Below are 19,903 nucleotides of genomic sequence, written 5' to 3'. Positions count from 1 at the left end.
AATTTTGCTGTTTGTTTGGTGGAAAATGCTTTATTCAAAACTTTTTTTTTATTTTTTTTATTTAATTTTAAAAAATTTTATCAATAAAAAATAATTTGAAGTAAAAGAAAAACCCCAAGTCTTTCCAAAGAAAAATGATTTTCTTCTCCTAATTCTGGAAAACACTTTTCAAATATTAAAAAGAAAAGAAAAATAAAATAACTAAATTACCTTTAAAATCAAGATTTATTAAATTAAGGTTCAAGGGCTTTTGTATTTTTATATTGATTTTCTAGTACTAATAAAGTTAGTTGAGGAGCAATTTAGTATTTTAATAAATATAAAATATAATTTTAAAACTAACACGTGCATTAGACATACCAGCATATCAAATATATCGTCACATTTAGATGGCACATGAGACCTCGTAAAGTGTTTGAAAAACAGCCTTCAATGATGTAATTAGAATAGTCTCGACAACGCTCTCCCTCCTTAGGCGAAGCATGTGTAGGGGGTGCTTTTAGAAACTTTCAAAAGTGTTCTTGGTTTTAAATAAATATTAAATTGATATTTTTAATATATTTTTATGGTTTTGATTTATAATGTCGAAAATAAAAAAATTTAATATATTTTTAAATAAAAAATTATTTTAAAAGGTATGATATGCTACAATTTCAAAGAACCGCTCATGATAATGTTCATTGAGATATGAGATTAGATAATAAGTATATTTGATTTTTTATATTATTATTTTGAATTTATGGAAATAAAGAATTTATTATCAATGCATCAATCTAAATGCCTGATACAAAATGACTATATTAAGCTCGTTATAAAATTTAGCTAGATTTTTATTTTGTTGTCCATTATTCAAAATTAAAACCTCTTTTTATATCATTTCGTTCTCATATTATAATGTTCTGAAATATTTGAATTGTTAAAGAAATAAGAGAGTAGCTTATTTATAAGAATTCGAATAAAGAAAGAAAGGAAGAAAGGTGCACTGTTAATCATTGGGACCTACCGGTAACTTCAATTTTTTTACCAGAAAAAAGGGGATAAATTTAGCGAATAGCATATAAAAGTAAGAAATTGGTGGAATAATATTGTTTTAAAAATATTCAGTTAAATAATATATTTGGTTATTGTAAATTGACTACTTAGAATTATCTATTATCATAAGCTCAGCTACTATTTAGAGTTTATTTGATAATATAGTTACTTTTCACTCATAAATATATCAAAATAATATTTTTTATTTTTTAAAAATTATTTTTGATATTAATGTATAAAAATATCAAAAAAATATTAATTTGAAATAAAAAAATAAAAATATTTTAAATTTTAAAAAAATATATCTTTTAAATACAAAAACAAACAAAATCTTAGTAAATATTATGTTTTTAAAGTATAATAAGATAAAAATATATTATCTAACAAAATCTTTCTCAAATAATATTATTCCATGGATATTTATGATAATATGAGAGGAAAAAAACAGAAGAAGGAGGGAAAGCAAGACATGGCCAGGGCCCATGCAACGTCATCTTCTGAGGCAGAAAGGACAGAGTGAGTCCACATACGATACATGTCGACCTTTTGCAGTTGCCTTTATGTCCCATTTTCATATTTTTGGTCACCCTTTTGTCTCCTACTCTGCTAGTAAAAAAGCTTAATTTCCTTTTTTACTGTCATGGTAATTAAGGAGGAAAGGAAGAAAAGGAGTTAAGAACAAGATCCATGTATCGTGGAAATCACATCTCGAATAGTTGCAGGACAATAATGGCGTTAAATTTTATTAATGTGCTTTGAGATATAAAATGATTAATAATGACTGTAATGTACCAAAAATATATTAATAAATATATTTAATTTATATTAAATAATTCATAACTTGTAAATATAGTAAAAAATATATTCGTGTTTTTTTGTGAGAGTAATTGTTAATTTTAAAAATCTAAAAAAAAAATAGAATGATAATACATATATTTCAATAAAATCAATGATTTGAAAAAAATTAGTTGAAATCGAGATACATTAAATACTAGCATATTTGGTATGTATAATAGAAAAAAAATAATGAAAACAATTATCATTTGAATTTTTTTAAAAAAGATTCCATAATAAGCAATTATGTTTTTGGTTAAGCAAGGGATACCATTGCAAAGCACATATATATATATTAATCAAATACTACTTTAATCCAAAAACATATGAATTTTAAAAACATAAAGACATGATGTACATAATCTTGGATTTTAATTGGTACTTGTAATAGTGGGCTTTTCATAATTTATGCACTTCCTCTATAAGTTATTTTGATCTTGAACCATTTTATTAAAATAAAATCTAAGCATTAGGATCTGTTGATTAATCATTGTGTTGTGCTTGTAAAGATAAATAATATTTAGTTAAATTTTATTAGTGTGCTTTGACATATAAAATGATTAACGAGGATTGTAATATATATAAACTACGTTTATTAAAATTAGTTTGTGTTCATCATAAGTTGTTATGAAAATTATGGTTTGAACATATGTTAGATCGCTTGATTTTAAATTATTTTTGCTCATTTTCAGAAAAATCAGAAAAACCATAGTTTTATCATTTGAAAATGATTTACAAATCTTATTAAAATAAATCTAAGCATTAGGATCTATTTGTTTTGCAACAAAAAATATCTAAGAAAAAATTATGTTAAAAGCATTCTTCTAAAAAATGAATTATTTTTTATTGTTTTTATTTCATAAAGAAAATATTTTCTTGTATAATAAATTATTTTTCATTAGTGATTTTTAAATAATGATAACAATATAATAAAAATTATAAATTTATGTTGTTGGTGACAAAAATAGTAAAGATGATGATTATAGTTGTGGTAATGGTTATGATCGTGATAAGAATGATGGTTGTAAAATATTGGTTATTGTGATAGTGACGATGGTAACAAAGTGATATGATAGTTGTTATGATCGTGTTAAGGATGATGGTTGTAAGATATTGGTTGTTATGGCAGTGACGATGGTAGCAAAGTGATAAAATGATGATTGTAAATTGCAATGGTAGATACTTTAATAATAAGACAGTAATGGTGGAAATGTTGAATTTTAAATGATGATAATAAAATAAAAAATAAAAGTTGTTATGTAGATGATAAAAATAATAAAAATAATTATTATAGTTATTGTTGTCATGAAGATATTGACAATGATTGTCATAGGATGATGGTTGTTGTGGTAGTGATAATGGTAACAATTTGATAAAATGATGATTTTAAATTGAATGATAGATATTTTGTTAATAAAATAATGGTGGTGATAATATTGAAAATCAGTGAGATTATGATGAAATAATAATAATATTATAATTATATTGGTAATAAAATAATGGTTATAATAACATTGATATATGATATAAGGTTGATATATAGTGATAATATTGAAAATCGGTGTTGTTGCCAGCGGTGATTGTTGAGGTTAACTTTGGTGATAGTGAATATTATAGGAAATAAAACATTATCCTTCAATTCGGTATTACTTATGATTGATTGTAAAATATTATTTGTTAACTTATTTTATAACATTTGTTTTTTCATATTAGAAAATAGAGGAAATAATATTCCACGAACAAAGATGCTCGTAATTTATCCCATTTCTCATTATAACCCACGAAAGCTGGATAGTTGAAAAATGAAAAGAATCAAATTGTAAAGGAAACAAGTATAAATGAATTATAGTACTGTAAAGATACCTAGGCTGTTTGTCCAAAAAAAGAAAAAAGAAATATTCCTAGGCGGTTGGAACAGTACTAACGGTGTGGTTCTTGTGATCCGTTTTGGGTTAATAAAATGGGAACGTTGGTGCCCCACAAACAACGAAGCTCCACCTAGCACGAGCCCAACAAAACAGGTCAGGACCCACATGGCCCCCTTTGGTTCGACGGTGGTGGTAATCTTGACGTGAACCTGGGTCAGCGGGGGATTGGTGTCTTTATTTTTTAGTCCCGACAGCGATCCTCTCCATTAATGACCACCTTCTCTCTTACGGGAGTTCTTGCTCTTTCAATTCCCTTCATTAATTTTATTGCCAATCATTATTAATTACACTTAAATGTTAAAAAAAGAAAAACTGCTAGACCTGACACAACTCCCCAGGATGGATTTGGAGTGAAATGGTATTTTTACACGGAGTTTTTTTTTTTTTTAAAGTAAACTCAATAAAGTTATGTTTGTTTTATATTTAAAAAATATTTTTAAAATTTTATAAATATTTATTTTGTTTAATTTTTTTTTTATGATGTACTGATATTAAAAATAAATTTTAAAAAATAAAAAAAATATTATTTTAATATATTTTAAAGTAAAAATACAATTTAACAAATAACTATTACAGCAATTCCAAAAACCAACTAAATCTACTACCGAAGTCTAGATCTAAATAGCATTTTCTTGACACATGTTTGTCTTTGTTGACTTAGAAAAATGAAATACCAGGCAGAGTTAAGATAAATGATTATTAAATTATTTTGAATGCGCTAAACCAATGGCAAGTCTGCCTTTATAATTAATAATAATAATAATAAAAATTAATCTTCAATGATACACAAGGTAACTCCAAGAAATATCCAAATAAAAAAAGAAAAGAAATATTTTTAAAAATAATGAAAATCCTTAGTCAAAACGGTTGTGAAATGTTACGACATCAATTCAAACAATAACTAGTTAACCTTAAATGTAAATTTAAAAGACATTTCATAATTAAGAAAAAAATTAATTGTTTCATCAAAAAGTATTACCTATTGGTCCTATTCTTCCCCCCTAAATGTATATATAAATACACGGTTTCTAAAAGAGACTCATGTTTTAATTAACTTTCCACATAGATTATAAAAAAGTTATTAAATATTGGTAACAACCCAATATTATTCTACTAAATTATGTTTGGCATTGTGTTTTGGAAGAGGTTTTAAAAAAAAATTATTTTTTCTTTAAATTAATATTTTATTTTATATCATTTTGATGTATAAATATTCAAAATAATTTTAAAAAAACAAAAAAAAATTATCATTTTAATGTGTTTTGAAACGAAAAATAACCATTGTCAAACTTCCAAACACACTCTAAAACGGTTTTCTAGTTACCTTTTCCTTTTCATGATTCTATATTATTTGTTTTTATTTAATTCAATTTTTTTTAATATAAATTTTATATTTAGATTTTTTGTGGTAATGTATCAATCATTTGCGGGAACAATGTTGGGAACATTTAATTTAATTTTTTCAATGAATGGTTGCCAGAAAAGAGCCATTGAGATGTTGACTTCTACCATAGAAGACAACCATCCAGCAACATTGTACACGAGAAAAGGGCTATGGTAATGATTTTGAATGCCTCTTTAATTTTGCTGACATGAGCCAAGAAAGGAAACCATTCTCAGAGGAAGAAATGGTCTCCGACAAATGATGAAACCACGTTTCAAATTTACGATTCCAAGAGGATTTAATTTTCCATTTTCTTTAATTAATACAGAAGATCTGAATGAACTCGTGGGTGTGGATTAATTTGACATGGCAAGTCTTAATTGTTGCATGGATATGGATTTATGCAAGGTAGGGTTTGATTTTTAGGAAATGTAGTTGATGAAGAATTATATATCTCAGGATACATTCACAATGATAATATTATGTCTTAATTTACACACAAATCATGCTATTTTACTACCTATAATTGTGTAGAGGCATGCATAAGAATATATAAAAAACAAATAACCAATTACAATACCTGATATATTATTATGCGGATTCTTTCTTTTTATATTCCCTCTCAAGTTGGAGTGTACATTAATGACACATGATTTGCTGAGTAGTATTTAAAATTATGTCAAACTTAATAGCTTGGTGAATAATTCAACTAACTAATTTGTAGTTTGAATGTAAATTACTCGCACTACTTCTTTTTTATTATCACAAAACAATGTAATTTGTTGTTTGTGATTAACTATCAATTTTGTCAATATGTTTTTCAATCAAGTAATCTTATTACAAGTAGTGGCCATAGATTGATTTCCGAGCTCTTCACTTGAACGAGACAAAATGCTTTGTTTCTTTGTCTTGTGAGAAATTGGTGCTTAATCGAGTAAAATACAATAGTTAGCTATTGATCTTCTTGTATATTTGCATTAGGCACATTAAGCATCACAAAATGCTCACAGCTCCAATGAAATTGTAGATGGTAAGAAAATCCCTTGTCCAAGTGTTTGCTTAATGTACCTCAAGACTTTGTGTGCGATTTTGAGATGTGGTTGTCTAGGTTTGTCCATGAAATAACTCAGCACATGAACAACATAAACCAATCAAGTCTTGTTATAGTAAGTCAAATCAATCAGCTCATAAGTTGCCAGTAGAGGGATGGATCAATCAGTAGCTCCTTACTTGTTCATATGAGTGACAAGTTATGCTCGATAGAGAACCGTGAAGGTTTTGCATCTAGAAAATCATCTTTTAAAATTTCCCATGCATATTTTATTTGATATAAAGTGATTCCTTGTTTTGATCACATAATCTCTATACCTAACAAATATTTGAGATTGAAATGATTTGAAAGAGATTGCTTAGTGCCTTTAATGTCTTCTAACTTTTTTCCTACTAGTATTACATCATCAACATGATTGATGAAACATTTAAGAGCGCCTGACAACTTGATAAACCATTGTTGTGAAGCCTATTTCAGACCATAATCAAATTTGTGCAACTTGCTTACTCGATTCTTTCCCTTTCATGTGAAATCAGAAGGTATAAACATTTAAACATCTTTAAAAAGATCATAATTCAAGAATGCATTATTAACATCGAGTTGGTGCAAATGCCATATCGAATTGTAGGAATTCTAGGAAGCTTAACTTGGCTAGCAGAGCAAATGTTTTTTTAATAATCAACACCTACAATTTGACTATAACATTTTGCTACCAATCAAACCTTGTACCTATTAATGATGCCATCAATATGAAGCTTAATTTTATAGACCCATTTGTAGTTAATAAGTTTTTTTTATGAGTTCCATGTGTTGTTGGGACGATCTTAAAGCAAAACAATATATTGATAGGAAAATCTTATAAAAATATGGGGGTCTTGGTGAATTATGTAAAACGACAAGGTGATGGTGGTGGTTTAGGAGATGATAATAGAGGTGAGGTAGGTAATTAAGGATATTGTGGATTTGGATAAGATTATAGGGATGCTGTTGTTGGTAAGGATTTTCAAACATTTTTCTCGCCATTTTAAGTGAAGAACAAGGCTTTACTTTAGAGTTTTTTATGTTACCTTACACACAATCATAGATTTCATTCTTTCTATGGAAGAGTTAGATAGTATTAACTTAAAAAAATATTTCTTGTAATTCAAACCACATTCTGTCTCATGTTTTTATAGGTTATAGCATTTCCTGAAATTTTTCTTTGACATTGATCCTAGTAGCCATGTTTTGACTAAGTTGTTATAATGATGTCATTGTTGCAGTTCTTTCGGTTTGTCTATAATTATCTTCTCAACTGATCCATCAACAAAGCTAATTTTGGTATTGACCATCAAGGCCATGCTTATATATTAACCCTACATATAGTAGTTGTCTTCCAACAAAGGTTTTTGTATAACAATTGCATTAGGATTGTTTGGATGATGGAGAGAGTGGATGATTGGGATTTTATAATGTATACTTTGAAGTCATATATGATATGGTTGACTTTTTTTCTTCATTATCACTCATGACTCCTTTGGCTAGAGTTGTGAAATCTTTTGTACCATATAAAGAAAAATAAATTACGAAGAGTTATTTCTTTATACATTCATAATGATGAGATTACATTTTTAAATGTAGACCATGCTACTTTATAACCTATAATTATATAGAGACATATACAAGAATAGGAAATATATAACCAATTACTAATCATAATATTTGATAGCTTATTCCATGATTTTTTTTCTTTAACAAATATAAAAAAAAATGAAAAGTCTCGTTTTCAATAAATCAAAATAATAAAATGTCTCTATTTCAAAAATAAAAAGTCTTGAATATGTGTCTATTTTTTTTCTTAAATAGTATAATGTTTTTGTTTATGTGAGGTGTCCAAATATAATCAAATATATTTGGTTTTTAATACATTATTCAAATTTTTTCTCATATATGATTCCATTAGTCCTTAAAATAATTTATTAATTTATTTAGATGAAAATGTCTTTTCTTTAATATAAGAAACAACAAATCATAAACAAACACCACTAATTTTGAGTGAACATGAGAGCTGCATCAACTAGTTTTTACATAAAAGATCTGTTATTAAATCTAGTGTTTTCTTTTTTTATTGATTAAAAAAAAATAAAGGCTTGATCAATATAAGCATAAACATCACCAATATCAATACACAATGAGAAGTTTTCTTAATTGTAATTACAAAATTTTTCATTCCAATAAGTTTGATTGAAGTTTTCTATCATACTCATTAAAAAAAAGTAAATTGCAAAAGAGATGAAAGGATGAAAAATATCTTTAACATGATATGAATCTTTAGCCTCCAGCAAACCTTTTTATTATATAATATGAATAGCTCTCTTTTACAAATGACATCCAAATTACATCTTTAAATTTGAGCTTGGGATTTTCTAAGTAAAATTTTTAAGTTTTAACAATAAGCATCTCATTGGCATGGACAATATATATATATAGACACAATTCCTACATCAATTACAAAGTTATCTTGAATTAGAATAGAAACTCAATTTATAAAAAATGTTTTATAATATATTTTATTAAAGTGATATTTTTCAAGATATTTTTAAAAAATATCTCAATCCAACCCTAGACAGATGACTTGGGGCAAGGTATTTAATCAAATTATGTTATTTAAATGCATAATATATATTTTAATTTGATTTTGATTCCAATGAATATTAATTTTCAAATTTATCGGTACATGTACATTACAATACAAAACATATTAAAAGATTTGAGGAAAAAGAATCTAAGATAAAATGAATAAAAAATATATAAGATAAAAAAAATAGTCAATGTTAAATATTTGCTTGAAATATAATTTTTTTATATATTTACAAGTAAACAGGTAAAAAAACCATTTTTCTAGAAAAATAAAGATAAAACCCCTTTTATTGTCATTAAATGGGATCTAGTTATTGATTTTTTTTCATGATTTTTGATGAACTGAATGAATCAAAAGGTGTATGCATGGTTTTTAAGGAATAAAATTTGATTTTAATTAATCAATTTTATCAAGAAATATTATTTTTTTTAGGTCAAAATATTGATAATTAGATCTTAAATCAATTTATGTATTTATTTATCAACTCTCCTAGCATATGGGTAAACACCAAGATAACTATTTATAATACTATGTAATTTATGCGACTAAATATACAAACAAAATAAATAGTATTAGTCGCTTCAATGGGATTTTCTATATGATCGGGGGGAAATCACCAAACATCTAGCATTTTTTTATTCTTGGCACCAATTAGTTTTTACCTTTTATTTTATTAAAAAGAAAAAAATTATACGGCCATATAAAATATGAATATTAAGCAATCCTTTTCTTTTACATGAAATGTTAGTTTTCTACTTAACATTACTAGTTTTTATTTATTAATCAATTAATATAATTTATTAAATATAAACAACATCTCTCAAATTTTTAATTAAAAAACCATGGTATCCAGAATGCATTTATGATAACACTGTCACTATTTATTTTTATGTTTTAAAAATATTTTTGAAAAAAGATAAATAAAATTTTATCTTTTTTTACTTTAAATTAATATTTTTTTATATTTTCAAAAATTTTTAATATACTAATATAAAAAATAAATTTTTAAAATATAAAAATATTTTATTTTAATATATTTTTAAATAAAAAATACTTTAAAAAAACCCACAACTCCCGTTTATTTTGTATTGGAAATTTGAAAGCCTGCAAGTACTCTCATACAAAAGACAGGGGAAAAGGTGAGAGTTTTTCGCACCAAAAGATAAAAGAAATGAAAGGAAGGGAAAAAAAAAAAGAAAAAAAAAAAGAAAAAAGAAAAAACCAGGGGTAGGCGAGTCCCCACAAGACAACACTGAAAGGAAAGTGGGCAGTGCCAGACGTGCACCAGACTGGAATCAAGTCGGATGTCTGTCAGACAGATAAAATTTTCTTTTACCCTTTTGCTAATATTCCTAATAATTATTACTACTTTATTTAAATTAATTATTTAATTCAGCTATTGAAAAAACAAAAAACAGAGGAGAGAGAAAAATCCTGATAAAAAGAGAATTCAAAACCAAATCCCAGAAAGAGAGAGAAACAGCACAACATTTGAAACCGAAGAAGGACAAGCGCTGCGCTCTCTCTCTCTCCCACTCGATGCCTTTGAAACCCTAGCCATAATTATTGACTAAAGGGCGTTTCTATTGGCCGTTTCATTTGAAATCACCATTCTCCGGCGACACGGATCGTCCAAGGAATGGCCATTGAACCGCCGGCTGACCAGAGTTATCATCCTTATTTCCTTGACTCGGCTATGGTTTCAAGTGCAATATTTTACGTCGAATATAGAGAATCACCTAGTTTATTGATTAATTACAGTTATTAGTTGCTCTTGGAGAGAAGAGGAAGGTTATGGCGCCGGCGGCGAGAGGATGCTGGGGGGTGGTGGTGGAGAAGGCGAGGAGGTGTGTAAGGACGGTGATTTTTATGGTGGCGATGGTGGCGTCGCTGTTGGCATCATCGATTCCGGTGCTTGTGGCTATTGGCGACGTGGTGGTTGCTTTCTTTTTGGTGTCGAGTTTCACGTGCTTGACATGTTATGGATTCAAAAGCCATTTGCGTAGATACTCTTTGAAAAGCTCTTTCACCGATATCCCTATCATTTCTCTTATCAGATCTTTCCTCATCATCTGTAAGTATTTTTCATAAATTTTATTTATCTTGAAATTTTAATTATGTGCTTTAAAAAAAATTATTAGCTGATTAGTTATATGGAATTTGTGTTTTATTTATGAGTTATTTGATGATGGCGTCGATGATGATTGCAGGTGTTTATTCAATGTGTGATGCACCAGCACTATCACATGGACCTTACCTTGGAACTGTGACACTATGTTCTGTAGTTTCAGTTATGCTTCTTTTAATCAAGACATGTGTTTTCACTGTCAATTCTCAAATTGAGGCTGAAGCTTCAATTTCCTCAATTTCAAGACAGAAGCTTCATCTGAAGAAGTCATGGGGGATGCCTGTCTTGTTTCTTTCGTCTGTTGTCTTTGCGCTTGGACACTCTGTGGTTGCTTATAGAACTAGCTCTAGAGCAAGGAGAAAGCTTATGTTTCACCGAGTTGACCCCGAAGCTGTATGTTTGCATGCCAATGTTTTTCCTTTTCTCATTTGTTTTGTAATATCTTATCCTTTTTTGGGTTGTTTTGAATCAAGCATTTCATGAACCTCTATATTCTTAAAGGATAGTGAACATTGTTGGATTTTCTGTTTCCAGTTAACAAATTTGTTACTGTTAGTTTCATATATTTGTTCTTGCTATTTTCAATAATATCTATAAGTTTGTTCTTGTTATTTTCAACAATATCTAGAAGTTTAATGCTCTTTTTTCTGTTTAAATTAAATTACCAGGTGCTTTCATGTAAAAGTGTTTTCTCGGGCTATCAAAAGGTTCCAAGATCTCCAACTCCCACAGCGGGTAGAACCCCAAGAAGTGACAATGAAATGAAGCGAAGGCCTTTTGGAACAACTCGTGATGAAGGGCAACTCCCAGTCAGATTACTTGCTGACATTGACAGCCTGTTCACTACATGCCTGGGACTTACTGTCCATTACAAGCTCTGCTTTCCCGGTGCACCCCCTCGGTACTTATCTTCAACCACTGTCCTTGAATCTAGTTCTTGCGGTAGCTCACCTAAGCTAGTGGTGGGGAGGTTACGACTTGAAAGGCAGCCATTTAGTGCGGTGGCAAAAACTCAGCATCATCTATGTAGGAGTTATAGCAATCAATTTTACAGCTCTTCACTGTATGCTCCATTATTGGATGGTTCTCCAACTTCTGCTCTATCTGAAGAAATTCCTGTTCTGAACCTAGATGATGCTGTTCAGGAGGATGGAATGTGTGAATTGAACTCTGTGATTCCCAAGCTAGATATGGAGGAAAATGGCCATTTAGGTATTGTTCTAGTTCATGGGTTTGGAGGTGGAGTTTTCTCATGGAGGCATGTGATGGGAGTGCTATCTCGGCAAGTTGGCTGTGCAGTTGCTGCTTTTGATCGACCTGGTTGGGGGTTAACTTCTCGTCTACGTCGCAAGGATTGGGAGGATAAAGAACTGCCCAATCCATACAAGCTTGAAACTCAGGTACGTCAAGATGTTAGTTGACAGAGAATGAAGTCAGAGTTCCATAAACATTTTGGATTGAAAGAACTGTTAGATACCTTTTCTTGCAATCTTAAGAAAATTAAAAGGAAGGAGATGCACCCGTGCAACTGAAATCTTTTTCTGTTGCAGAATTATCCATTTAGCTATTTATACTCTCGTCATTTACAGCTTTCAATTCATTGTTTTGTCAAGTAGATTTATGCAGTTTGCTTCTAATAAGCATTTTCACATACATTTGACATGTTATATGGTGTTGTATCTGTCTTTTCATCTTTACCTGATCTGTATGGAGACTTAACTATTGCTTTGAAGCTTAAGTCTGCTCTGGTGTTTTCAGGTTGACCTGCTTCTTTCTTTCTGTTCTGAGATGGGGTTTTCTTCGGTGGTGCTTGTTGGTCATGATGATGGAGGCTTGCTTGCTTTAAAAGCCACTCAAAGAGTCCAAGAATCAATGACTTCTTTCAATGTAAGTTCTTCAACAGTTAAATAATGTGATGCTGCATATCTCTCTACTAAACCATATTGGAAGAGAGTTGAATAGCAAGTAACTTGAGGAATGTTATGCATGCTCCTGTCATTCATTGGGTTTTGTGGTTGAGATGGTGATGAGTTAAGAGGTTAATCGGGATACTAGTGTGGTTGCTTGAAGGATGTTACCACTTTCTCTACTGTGGAGTTTTTTGTGAGAGAGGACTTTGGAGCTTTTCTTGTACCAGAACATGCTCTTGATTAGTTGAAGTTGTAGAATTTTTAGGATTTATTTTTCCAAAGAAGGGGAACTTGTGGATAATTTTAGCAAGCACTGCCCTGTGGTTTCCAAGATTTAACTATTGCACAAAATGCATTTGATGTTGTATACACTTCCTGTTATGATGGCATATCTTGGATGCCTAGTTTGTAGTTAATTTTGATTATTTAGTATCAAGTTCTTTGAAGTTAGACTAAAACTCTAGAATTTCATCTGATTTGTTAGACAATGGTGAAAATGCACTTTCTAATTTTGCACATTTTTCCAAGTGTCTGAAATTCTAATGTTGGTTGCCATGTTTCTCATTATGTGTATGTTTGTGCATTTTCAGGTTACAGTTAAAGGGGTGGTATTGCTAAATGTTAGTTTGTCTAGAGAAGTGGTTCCTGCCTTTGCTAGGATACTTATGTGCACTTCTCTTGGAAAAAAACACCTGGTTCGTCCTTTACTGCAAACAGAAATTATTCAAGTGGTGAACAGGCGTGCATGGTATGATGCTACAAAACTAACAACAGAGATTTTGAGTCTTTATAAGGTGTGTTCATGCCTCCTTCCAGCATGGCTATTCTCTCATGTCATTGGTCATGCCTGGGCCAAATTGTTTTTTAGAAAATACTCTCTGATATATACCCTCATAGCTTGTCATTATATTCATCTAATCTGATTTTTTAAGGCAGACATTGTTGCTTATGGGTCAGGATAAAACACCTTTAGGGTTTGATGCCTATTTGGTGTCTCTAGGTTTTTGATTGTCAGTGAAGCCGTGTATGGAAAAAATATTACGAAGTGGAATTAAATTACTGGAAAAGGAACTTCCTTTTTATTGGATTCTTTTTGCGAGAATTGAAGATACACCATACTTGGTTGGAAATATGTTCCTTTGCTTTGCTTCCACGCGGAGGATTTATTTGGTGTGACCAAGATTAATTTTCCCTTAAATAGTGAGACCGGAACACAATGGATAGGGAAATAGTAACAACCTACACAATACCTGTTTTTGAGGGTGTGATTGCTTATTGAGGACATGGGTACAATGTCCAGGGGAAGGTATGACTTGAACAGTCATATTGCCAAAATCCCTTGTATTTGCCACTAGCACTAAACCTGTTGTATTCATTCGAATGTCTGTAGTGGCATTCCTCTGTAATTTGTTTCCTAGTGCTAATTATGCTTGATCTGGTTTTCTTCACTCTCGCATTATGTCTGTAGTTATGTATTCAAGTGAAATACTTGAACTTGTTTGTAGTGAGTATTTGTGCATGAAAGAAAAGATAATAGTGTTTTGTTATCCGGGATTTATGATATTCTAATATGTCAACCTTGATGTTGGCTTGACTGACTTGGTGTGGAATCAGGCACAACTATGTGTCGAAGGTTGGGATGAAGCAGTCCATGAGATAGGCAAACTTTCATGTGAGACAGTCCTTTCACCACAAAATTCTGCAGCTTTGTTGAAGGCTGTAGCAGGCATGCCAGTGTTAGTTATAGCCGGTGCTGAAGATGTACTTGTTCCACTTAAATCTTCTCAAGCCATGGCTTCAAAACTTGTAAATTCTGTGAGTCTCTCTGTTCTTACTTGAATATTGGATTGGACATTTTGGAATATTGCTGTCATTATTCATTCTGGAGATAATTAATGAAGGATGAGAAATTTAGTTTCCATTTTGCAAATTTGCTGCAGTAAATGCTAGTGGTGGTCCAGAAATCCAAATCCCACTCTAAAGTGTGAAGGGAAAAGAAAACTTTTATACATGGTAACCAACCATGATTTCATATTGCAAAAACTGAAACAGACTACTTCGGTGCTAGGATACTATTTTAAAATGGATATTGGCTGTGCTGTTATTTATTGTTAACAAGGAGTTCAAGGGGGAAAAGTTACGAAGAAACTGAACACTAGCATTTTTTTCAATTAGTTGATTCTTGCTGAGTGTTATTTTCTATGCAGAGACTGGTTGCTATATCTGGATGTGGCCATCTTCCACACGAGGAGTGCCCCAAGGCATTACTGGCAGCTATATCACCATTCATAAGCAGACTCTTGTTGGAATCAGATTTGGAAAAGCAATAGATCACCTTCCTTTTCTTTTCTTTTTTAACCTTATCCATAGGCTTGTATCTGTTGTATACCCTTCTTCCGTAAGCAATTTAACCCAGGAGGGTGACTAATGTCTTCCTCTTCTTTGGGTATTTTTTATGTTCAATTTTCTTCATATGCCCTGATTCCCAAGGTTTATAGTTCTTTCACTTGTAATTTCATCTCTGTTATTTTACTTTTTCGGTTTTTAATTTTCCCCGGGCCAGGTCTAATTAGTTAACTAAAAGCTCATTCAAACAGATCTTGCTGTTTTCACACCAAGGGAGGAAAATAGCTCATATTTGTACAGGTATGTGAGTGGAATTGCATATTTGAGTTTGTATGTTTCAAAAGTAGCTTAACTTGCAGTGCCTTTTTTTTTTTTTTTTAGCAACTCCCATTCTCGACTCTTAATATGCATGGATGGAAAATCTTTGGCCAGTGATTCTAGGCATGAAGCTTCTTAAACCTGATTCATTATCTGTCCAAAAGTAGTTTTGATTATAGTATTTCCGTTGATGTGAATTGATTTGAGGCCAATTGAAGTCCCATTGATTAGGATCTGTCAATGGAGTTTAATTTTCGGGAGTAATGTGTGGTAAGCTAATTATAATTTAGTCTCTAATGGTGGAAACTGGAGGTTAGTTTTTAATGCTGGAGGGATTGGAATAGGTTTCGAGCAATGCTGTTCATGCTGAACGCAATCATTTAAATAATGTGAGATCTCCAATTTACTTGTCAGTTCATATAAAATCTTAGTTTGCTTGTATGAATTGTATTTTTCAAAGAAATTTAGGTTGGATTTGGTAGAAGTTTAAAGATATAACGGGCAAAAATAATAAAATTTCGTAGTGAGTTCTAGGAAAATGATTTTCAAAAAGATGAATTACTTTCTGTTGTCTTATGGAATATGAGTTGGAAACTAGTTTTTGGTGTTTAGCCAAATCATATAAAATAAATTAAAAAATTATATATTTTTGAGCTATTAGCTTTTTTTATATATATATAAAAATAGAACTTTTATTTAAATGAAACATTTTTTGTTCTTTGCATGATATTGAAAATATTTTCTTTTTCTATGGTGTTCTATTTTTATAAAATAGTTCATATGATTTAAAATATATAATTATTAATAATATAACATGTTATTATACTGTATTTTCTAGCAATATTATCTAAATTGAAGTATTATGTGTGCTAATATATCAAATTAATGCAATTATATATGTATGTATTGATATATTCTAATATATGATTTTCTGTATAATCTAAGTGATTTATTATTTTCTAATGATATAAGTATTCAATTAATATATTATTGTTTTTTATATATAAAAGAATAGTAAAATGCTGTCCAATTTATGTCTTTTCATCTTCTTTAAATCGGAAAACACTTCCATACAAAGGTTAAGTTTTGCTATGATTAAAAAATAAATCTCGTTAATCAGTTTTTAAAAATGTATCTGAACATAAAAAAATTATGAAAATAATATCTAGAAGAATTAAAAAAATGTTTGATTTATATATGTGTCTCCATCGCCCCAATGGCCAACTTTAATTAAATCAATTGGACATCGGGGTTTTGATTTTCCTTTCCCTGACCTTTGTACTTGCATGCGTTTGCCTTCAATGCTCGTAACTTCGCCATTGATGATTTAAGGACACGTTTCGATTTATGGCACAAAACAACGCAAAATTAAATGTGAAGTTTGTCTCTGTGTGTGTGTGTGTGTGTGTGAGAGAGAGAGAGAGAGAGAGAGAGAGAGAGAGACGATTTTATTTTTGCCATGTCCTATATCAATTTTATTGTTCCGATTACCGTTATATGATATCCCTATACTCATCCTTTGTACGAAACTTGTTCTATCATTTTTCCCCAAGTACTCATATACTCACACATATACTAGTTACAACTTTATAAAGTTATGGACCCCAATTGAGATTATAATTTTTTTAAAATTTATTTTTTATTTAACTATATGATAATAAAAATAGATGATTGTAAAATCAAACACCAATTCAATACCGAAATGTTTTTTTAGATTATGATAACCTTATAAAAGACGAAATGAAATTAATTATGAAACTGAATTTCCAATTAACTCAATACCTAAGGATGAAATTTTTTTTTTTTTTTTAAGTTAAACTTATCAAACCTGCAAACCAAGTTAACCAGCCAAACATGTGAATAAGTCATGAACTTTATAAAGTTTAATAACATAATTTTTTTTGAAACTATTTTTTTTAACTATATGAGAAAATAATAGATAATAAAAAAGCCAAATTCAATTAAAAGAAAAAGAGACACCCCATCAAACTTATAAACCAGGGCAACTCGGGTTACTGTAACAAACCTGTAAACCATACTAACCTTATAGAAATGGTAAAATAAAAAGAAATAAATTATGAAGTCAAATTCTCAATCATCCCAATATTAAAAGATGAAATCAACAAAAACAAATTTAGAAAAAGAAATCATAAAAAATTCAAAAACATCAAGAAAAAAAAAGCAAAACATTATAGATTACTTTTGCAATTTATAGTACAATATATGTGGGTGAACAATGATTTCTCACACCCTTTAATTTTTGTCACTTTATAAAGTTTTAGAATGACTTTTCTCTAAAATTATATTTTTTAACTATATGAGAAAAAAAAAAAACTATATAAAACGTGAAGTTCAATTAAAAAAAAAAAAAAACCCCACTAAATTCATAAATCGGGGTAATATGGGTTACCTTGGCAAACCGATAAACCATGCTAACCTCGTATAAAAATAAAATAAAAGGAAGCAAATCATAAAGCTAAATTCTCAACCATCATAATATTAAAAGATGAAATCGACAAAAATAAATTTGAAAAAAGAAATCATAAAAAAATTCAAAAACATCAAAAAGAAAAAAGAAAAAAGCAAAACATTATAAATTACTATTGTAATTTATAGTACAATATATGTGGGTGAACAATGATTTCTCACACCTTTTAATTTTGGTCACTTTTTATTGTTTAAGAAGATGACTTTTCTTTAAAACTATTTTTTTTTTTACTATATGAGAAAAAAATAGACTATATAAAAAGTCAAGTTCAATTAAAAAAAAAATAACCCATTAAACTCATAAATCGGGACAATATGGGTTACCTTGGCAAACCCATAAACCATGCTAACCTCGTATAAAAATAAAATAAAAAGAAGCAAATCATAAAGTTAAATTCTCAACAATCTTAATTTTAAAAGATGAAATCGACAAAAATAGATTTAAAAAAAGATCATAATAATAATTCAAAAGGAAAAAAATGGTAGAACACTGTGAATTACTATTGTGATCCATAGTGTAATGGGTGTTGGGTGAACAATGGTTTCCTTCATATTTTTGTTACTTCATTGACACAATCAAAAGATTGATGTCTTCTTCCAAGTATAAGGGTGCCGAAGTAATAAATAACTCGGCAAGACCGGGGTCGAATCATAAGGAGGTTAATTGTATAAATTATAGACAACAATAATATAACAACAACAACAACAACAATAAAGAAAAAGAAGAAAAAAAAGAAGAAGTTGATGAGAATTTTAAGATGGAAGATTAATGTAAGGATTAAATAATAATAAAAACAAATGTTAAGATTAGAGGATCCATTAATAATATTTCAAATAAATATAGTATAAATTCTTATTATTCAACTGGAAACCACACACAAAGGAGGTTCCAATCGGATGATTTGTCATTAATAGCTCATCATAAATTATTAACATTATCATATTAATTATCTTATTTAAGTAACACCAAACTTTTAAATATTATCATGAATTCATGATGCTAACTTATGTTAACAACAAATCAAGTTCCTTTCATAGCACAAGTGTAGGTAATACCATACGGTTGGGCTATGAGAGTGCCAAACATTTGTTGTACCAAATGTTATACAACACAAATCTAGATTAACCATTTAACAAGCAAGATATTAAGAATTAGTAAGATAAAAAAGATAAGACATGTTAATATTAAACATTAAGGTCCATATTGAGTTTACACTATTAGTGCAACCTTTTCACATTGACATAATAAACTTAGCTAAATATAATGAAAGAGAGAAACATAAATAAATAAAATAAGAACATAAATAAGATACAAGTTAACTAAGTAAAGGAAAGGAAATGAAAGGCATAAACAAGATATTAATGAAAGCAAAACTTAATAATTATAAAAAATATAAAGAGAAAGAGTAAGAGCAAGTTCTTGATCTAAACAACCAAGCCCCTAAATGCATGACAAATGCCTCCTTTTATAGGCTAAAATTTAGAACTATTGATTTGATGACTAATTGTTGAGTGGGTGGCCAATTCTTGACTTGGTGAAAATCTTTATCTTCTTGTCTGAATAAAACGTTATTGCTAGCATCATAATTGGAACCACCTATACTCATGAAAGTTATAGGAAATTGTCTTATCTTTCCAAGAAACAAAATTGAGGTCATTTGGACTTCTAGAACTTGATATATGGGCTGAACACTGAACAGTGTCTGGACTGTAGGACAGATTCAGACTTCTTCGTTGTTGCTATAATTTGGACTTAAAAACGACCTTTTTAAATCTTGGACTTCATATGAAAGTTATAGGCCTATGTTTTACCGAATATGTCTAAAACATTGAGGTCATTTGGACATCTAGAACTCGATATATGA

The 19,903-nt window shown here is 29.5% G+C and overlaps 1 protein-coding gene across 1 annotated transcript; it reads left to right on the top strand.

Moving 5' to 3' along the window:
• Positions 1 to 10,262: 10,262 nt before the first annotated feature.
• Positions 10,263 to 15,435, top strand: LOC118034896 (uncharacterized). Its single transcript, XM_035040332.2, has 7 exons — positions 10,263 to 10,923; positions 11,060 to 11,370; positions 11,646 to 12,377; positions 12,736 to 12,864; positions 13,478 to 13,681; positions 14,502 to 14,702; positions 15,095 to 15,435. The coding sequence occupies exons 1-7, from the start codon at positions 10,644 to 10,646 to the stop codon at positions 15,215 to 15,217; spliced, it is 1,980 nt and encodes a 659-aa protein (XP_034896223.1). The 5' UTR covers positions 10,263 to 10,643; the 3' UTR covers positions 15,218 to 15,435.
• The last annotated feature ends 4,468 nt before the right edge of the window (positions 15,436 to 19,903 follow it).

The sequence above is a fragment of the Populus alba genome, chromosome 1 (genome assembly GCF_005239225.2).
Source record: "Populus alba chromosome 1, ASM523922v2, whole genome shotgun sequence".
Taxonomy (NCBI): Eukaryota; Viridiplantae; Streptophyta; class Magnoliopsida; order Malpighiales; family Salicaceae; genus Populus; species Populus alba.
The sequence above is the reverse complement of the archived record's forward strand: the minus strand, read 5'-3'. Positions and strand labels throughout refer to the sequence as shown.

Bases quoted from the DNA above. Each gene is read 5' to 3' on its own strand.
- LOC118034896 (XM_035040332.2), top strand. From the start codon at position 10,644: ATGGCGCCGGCGGCGAGAGGATGCTGGGGGGTGGTGGTGGAGAAGGCG. The intron at 12,865-13,477 runs GTAAGTTCTTCA...GTGCATTTTCAG, and splicing joins AATCAATGACTTCTTTCAAT to GTTACAGTTAAAGGGGTGGT. The intron at 13,682-14,501 runs GTGTGTTCATGC...GTGTGGAATCAG, and splicing joins AGATTTTGAGTCTTTATAAG to GCACAACTATGTGTCGAAGG.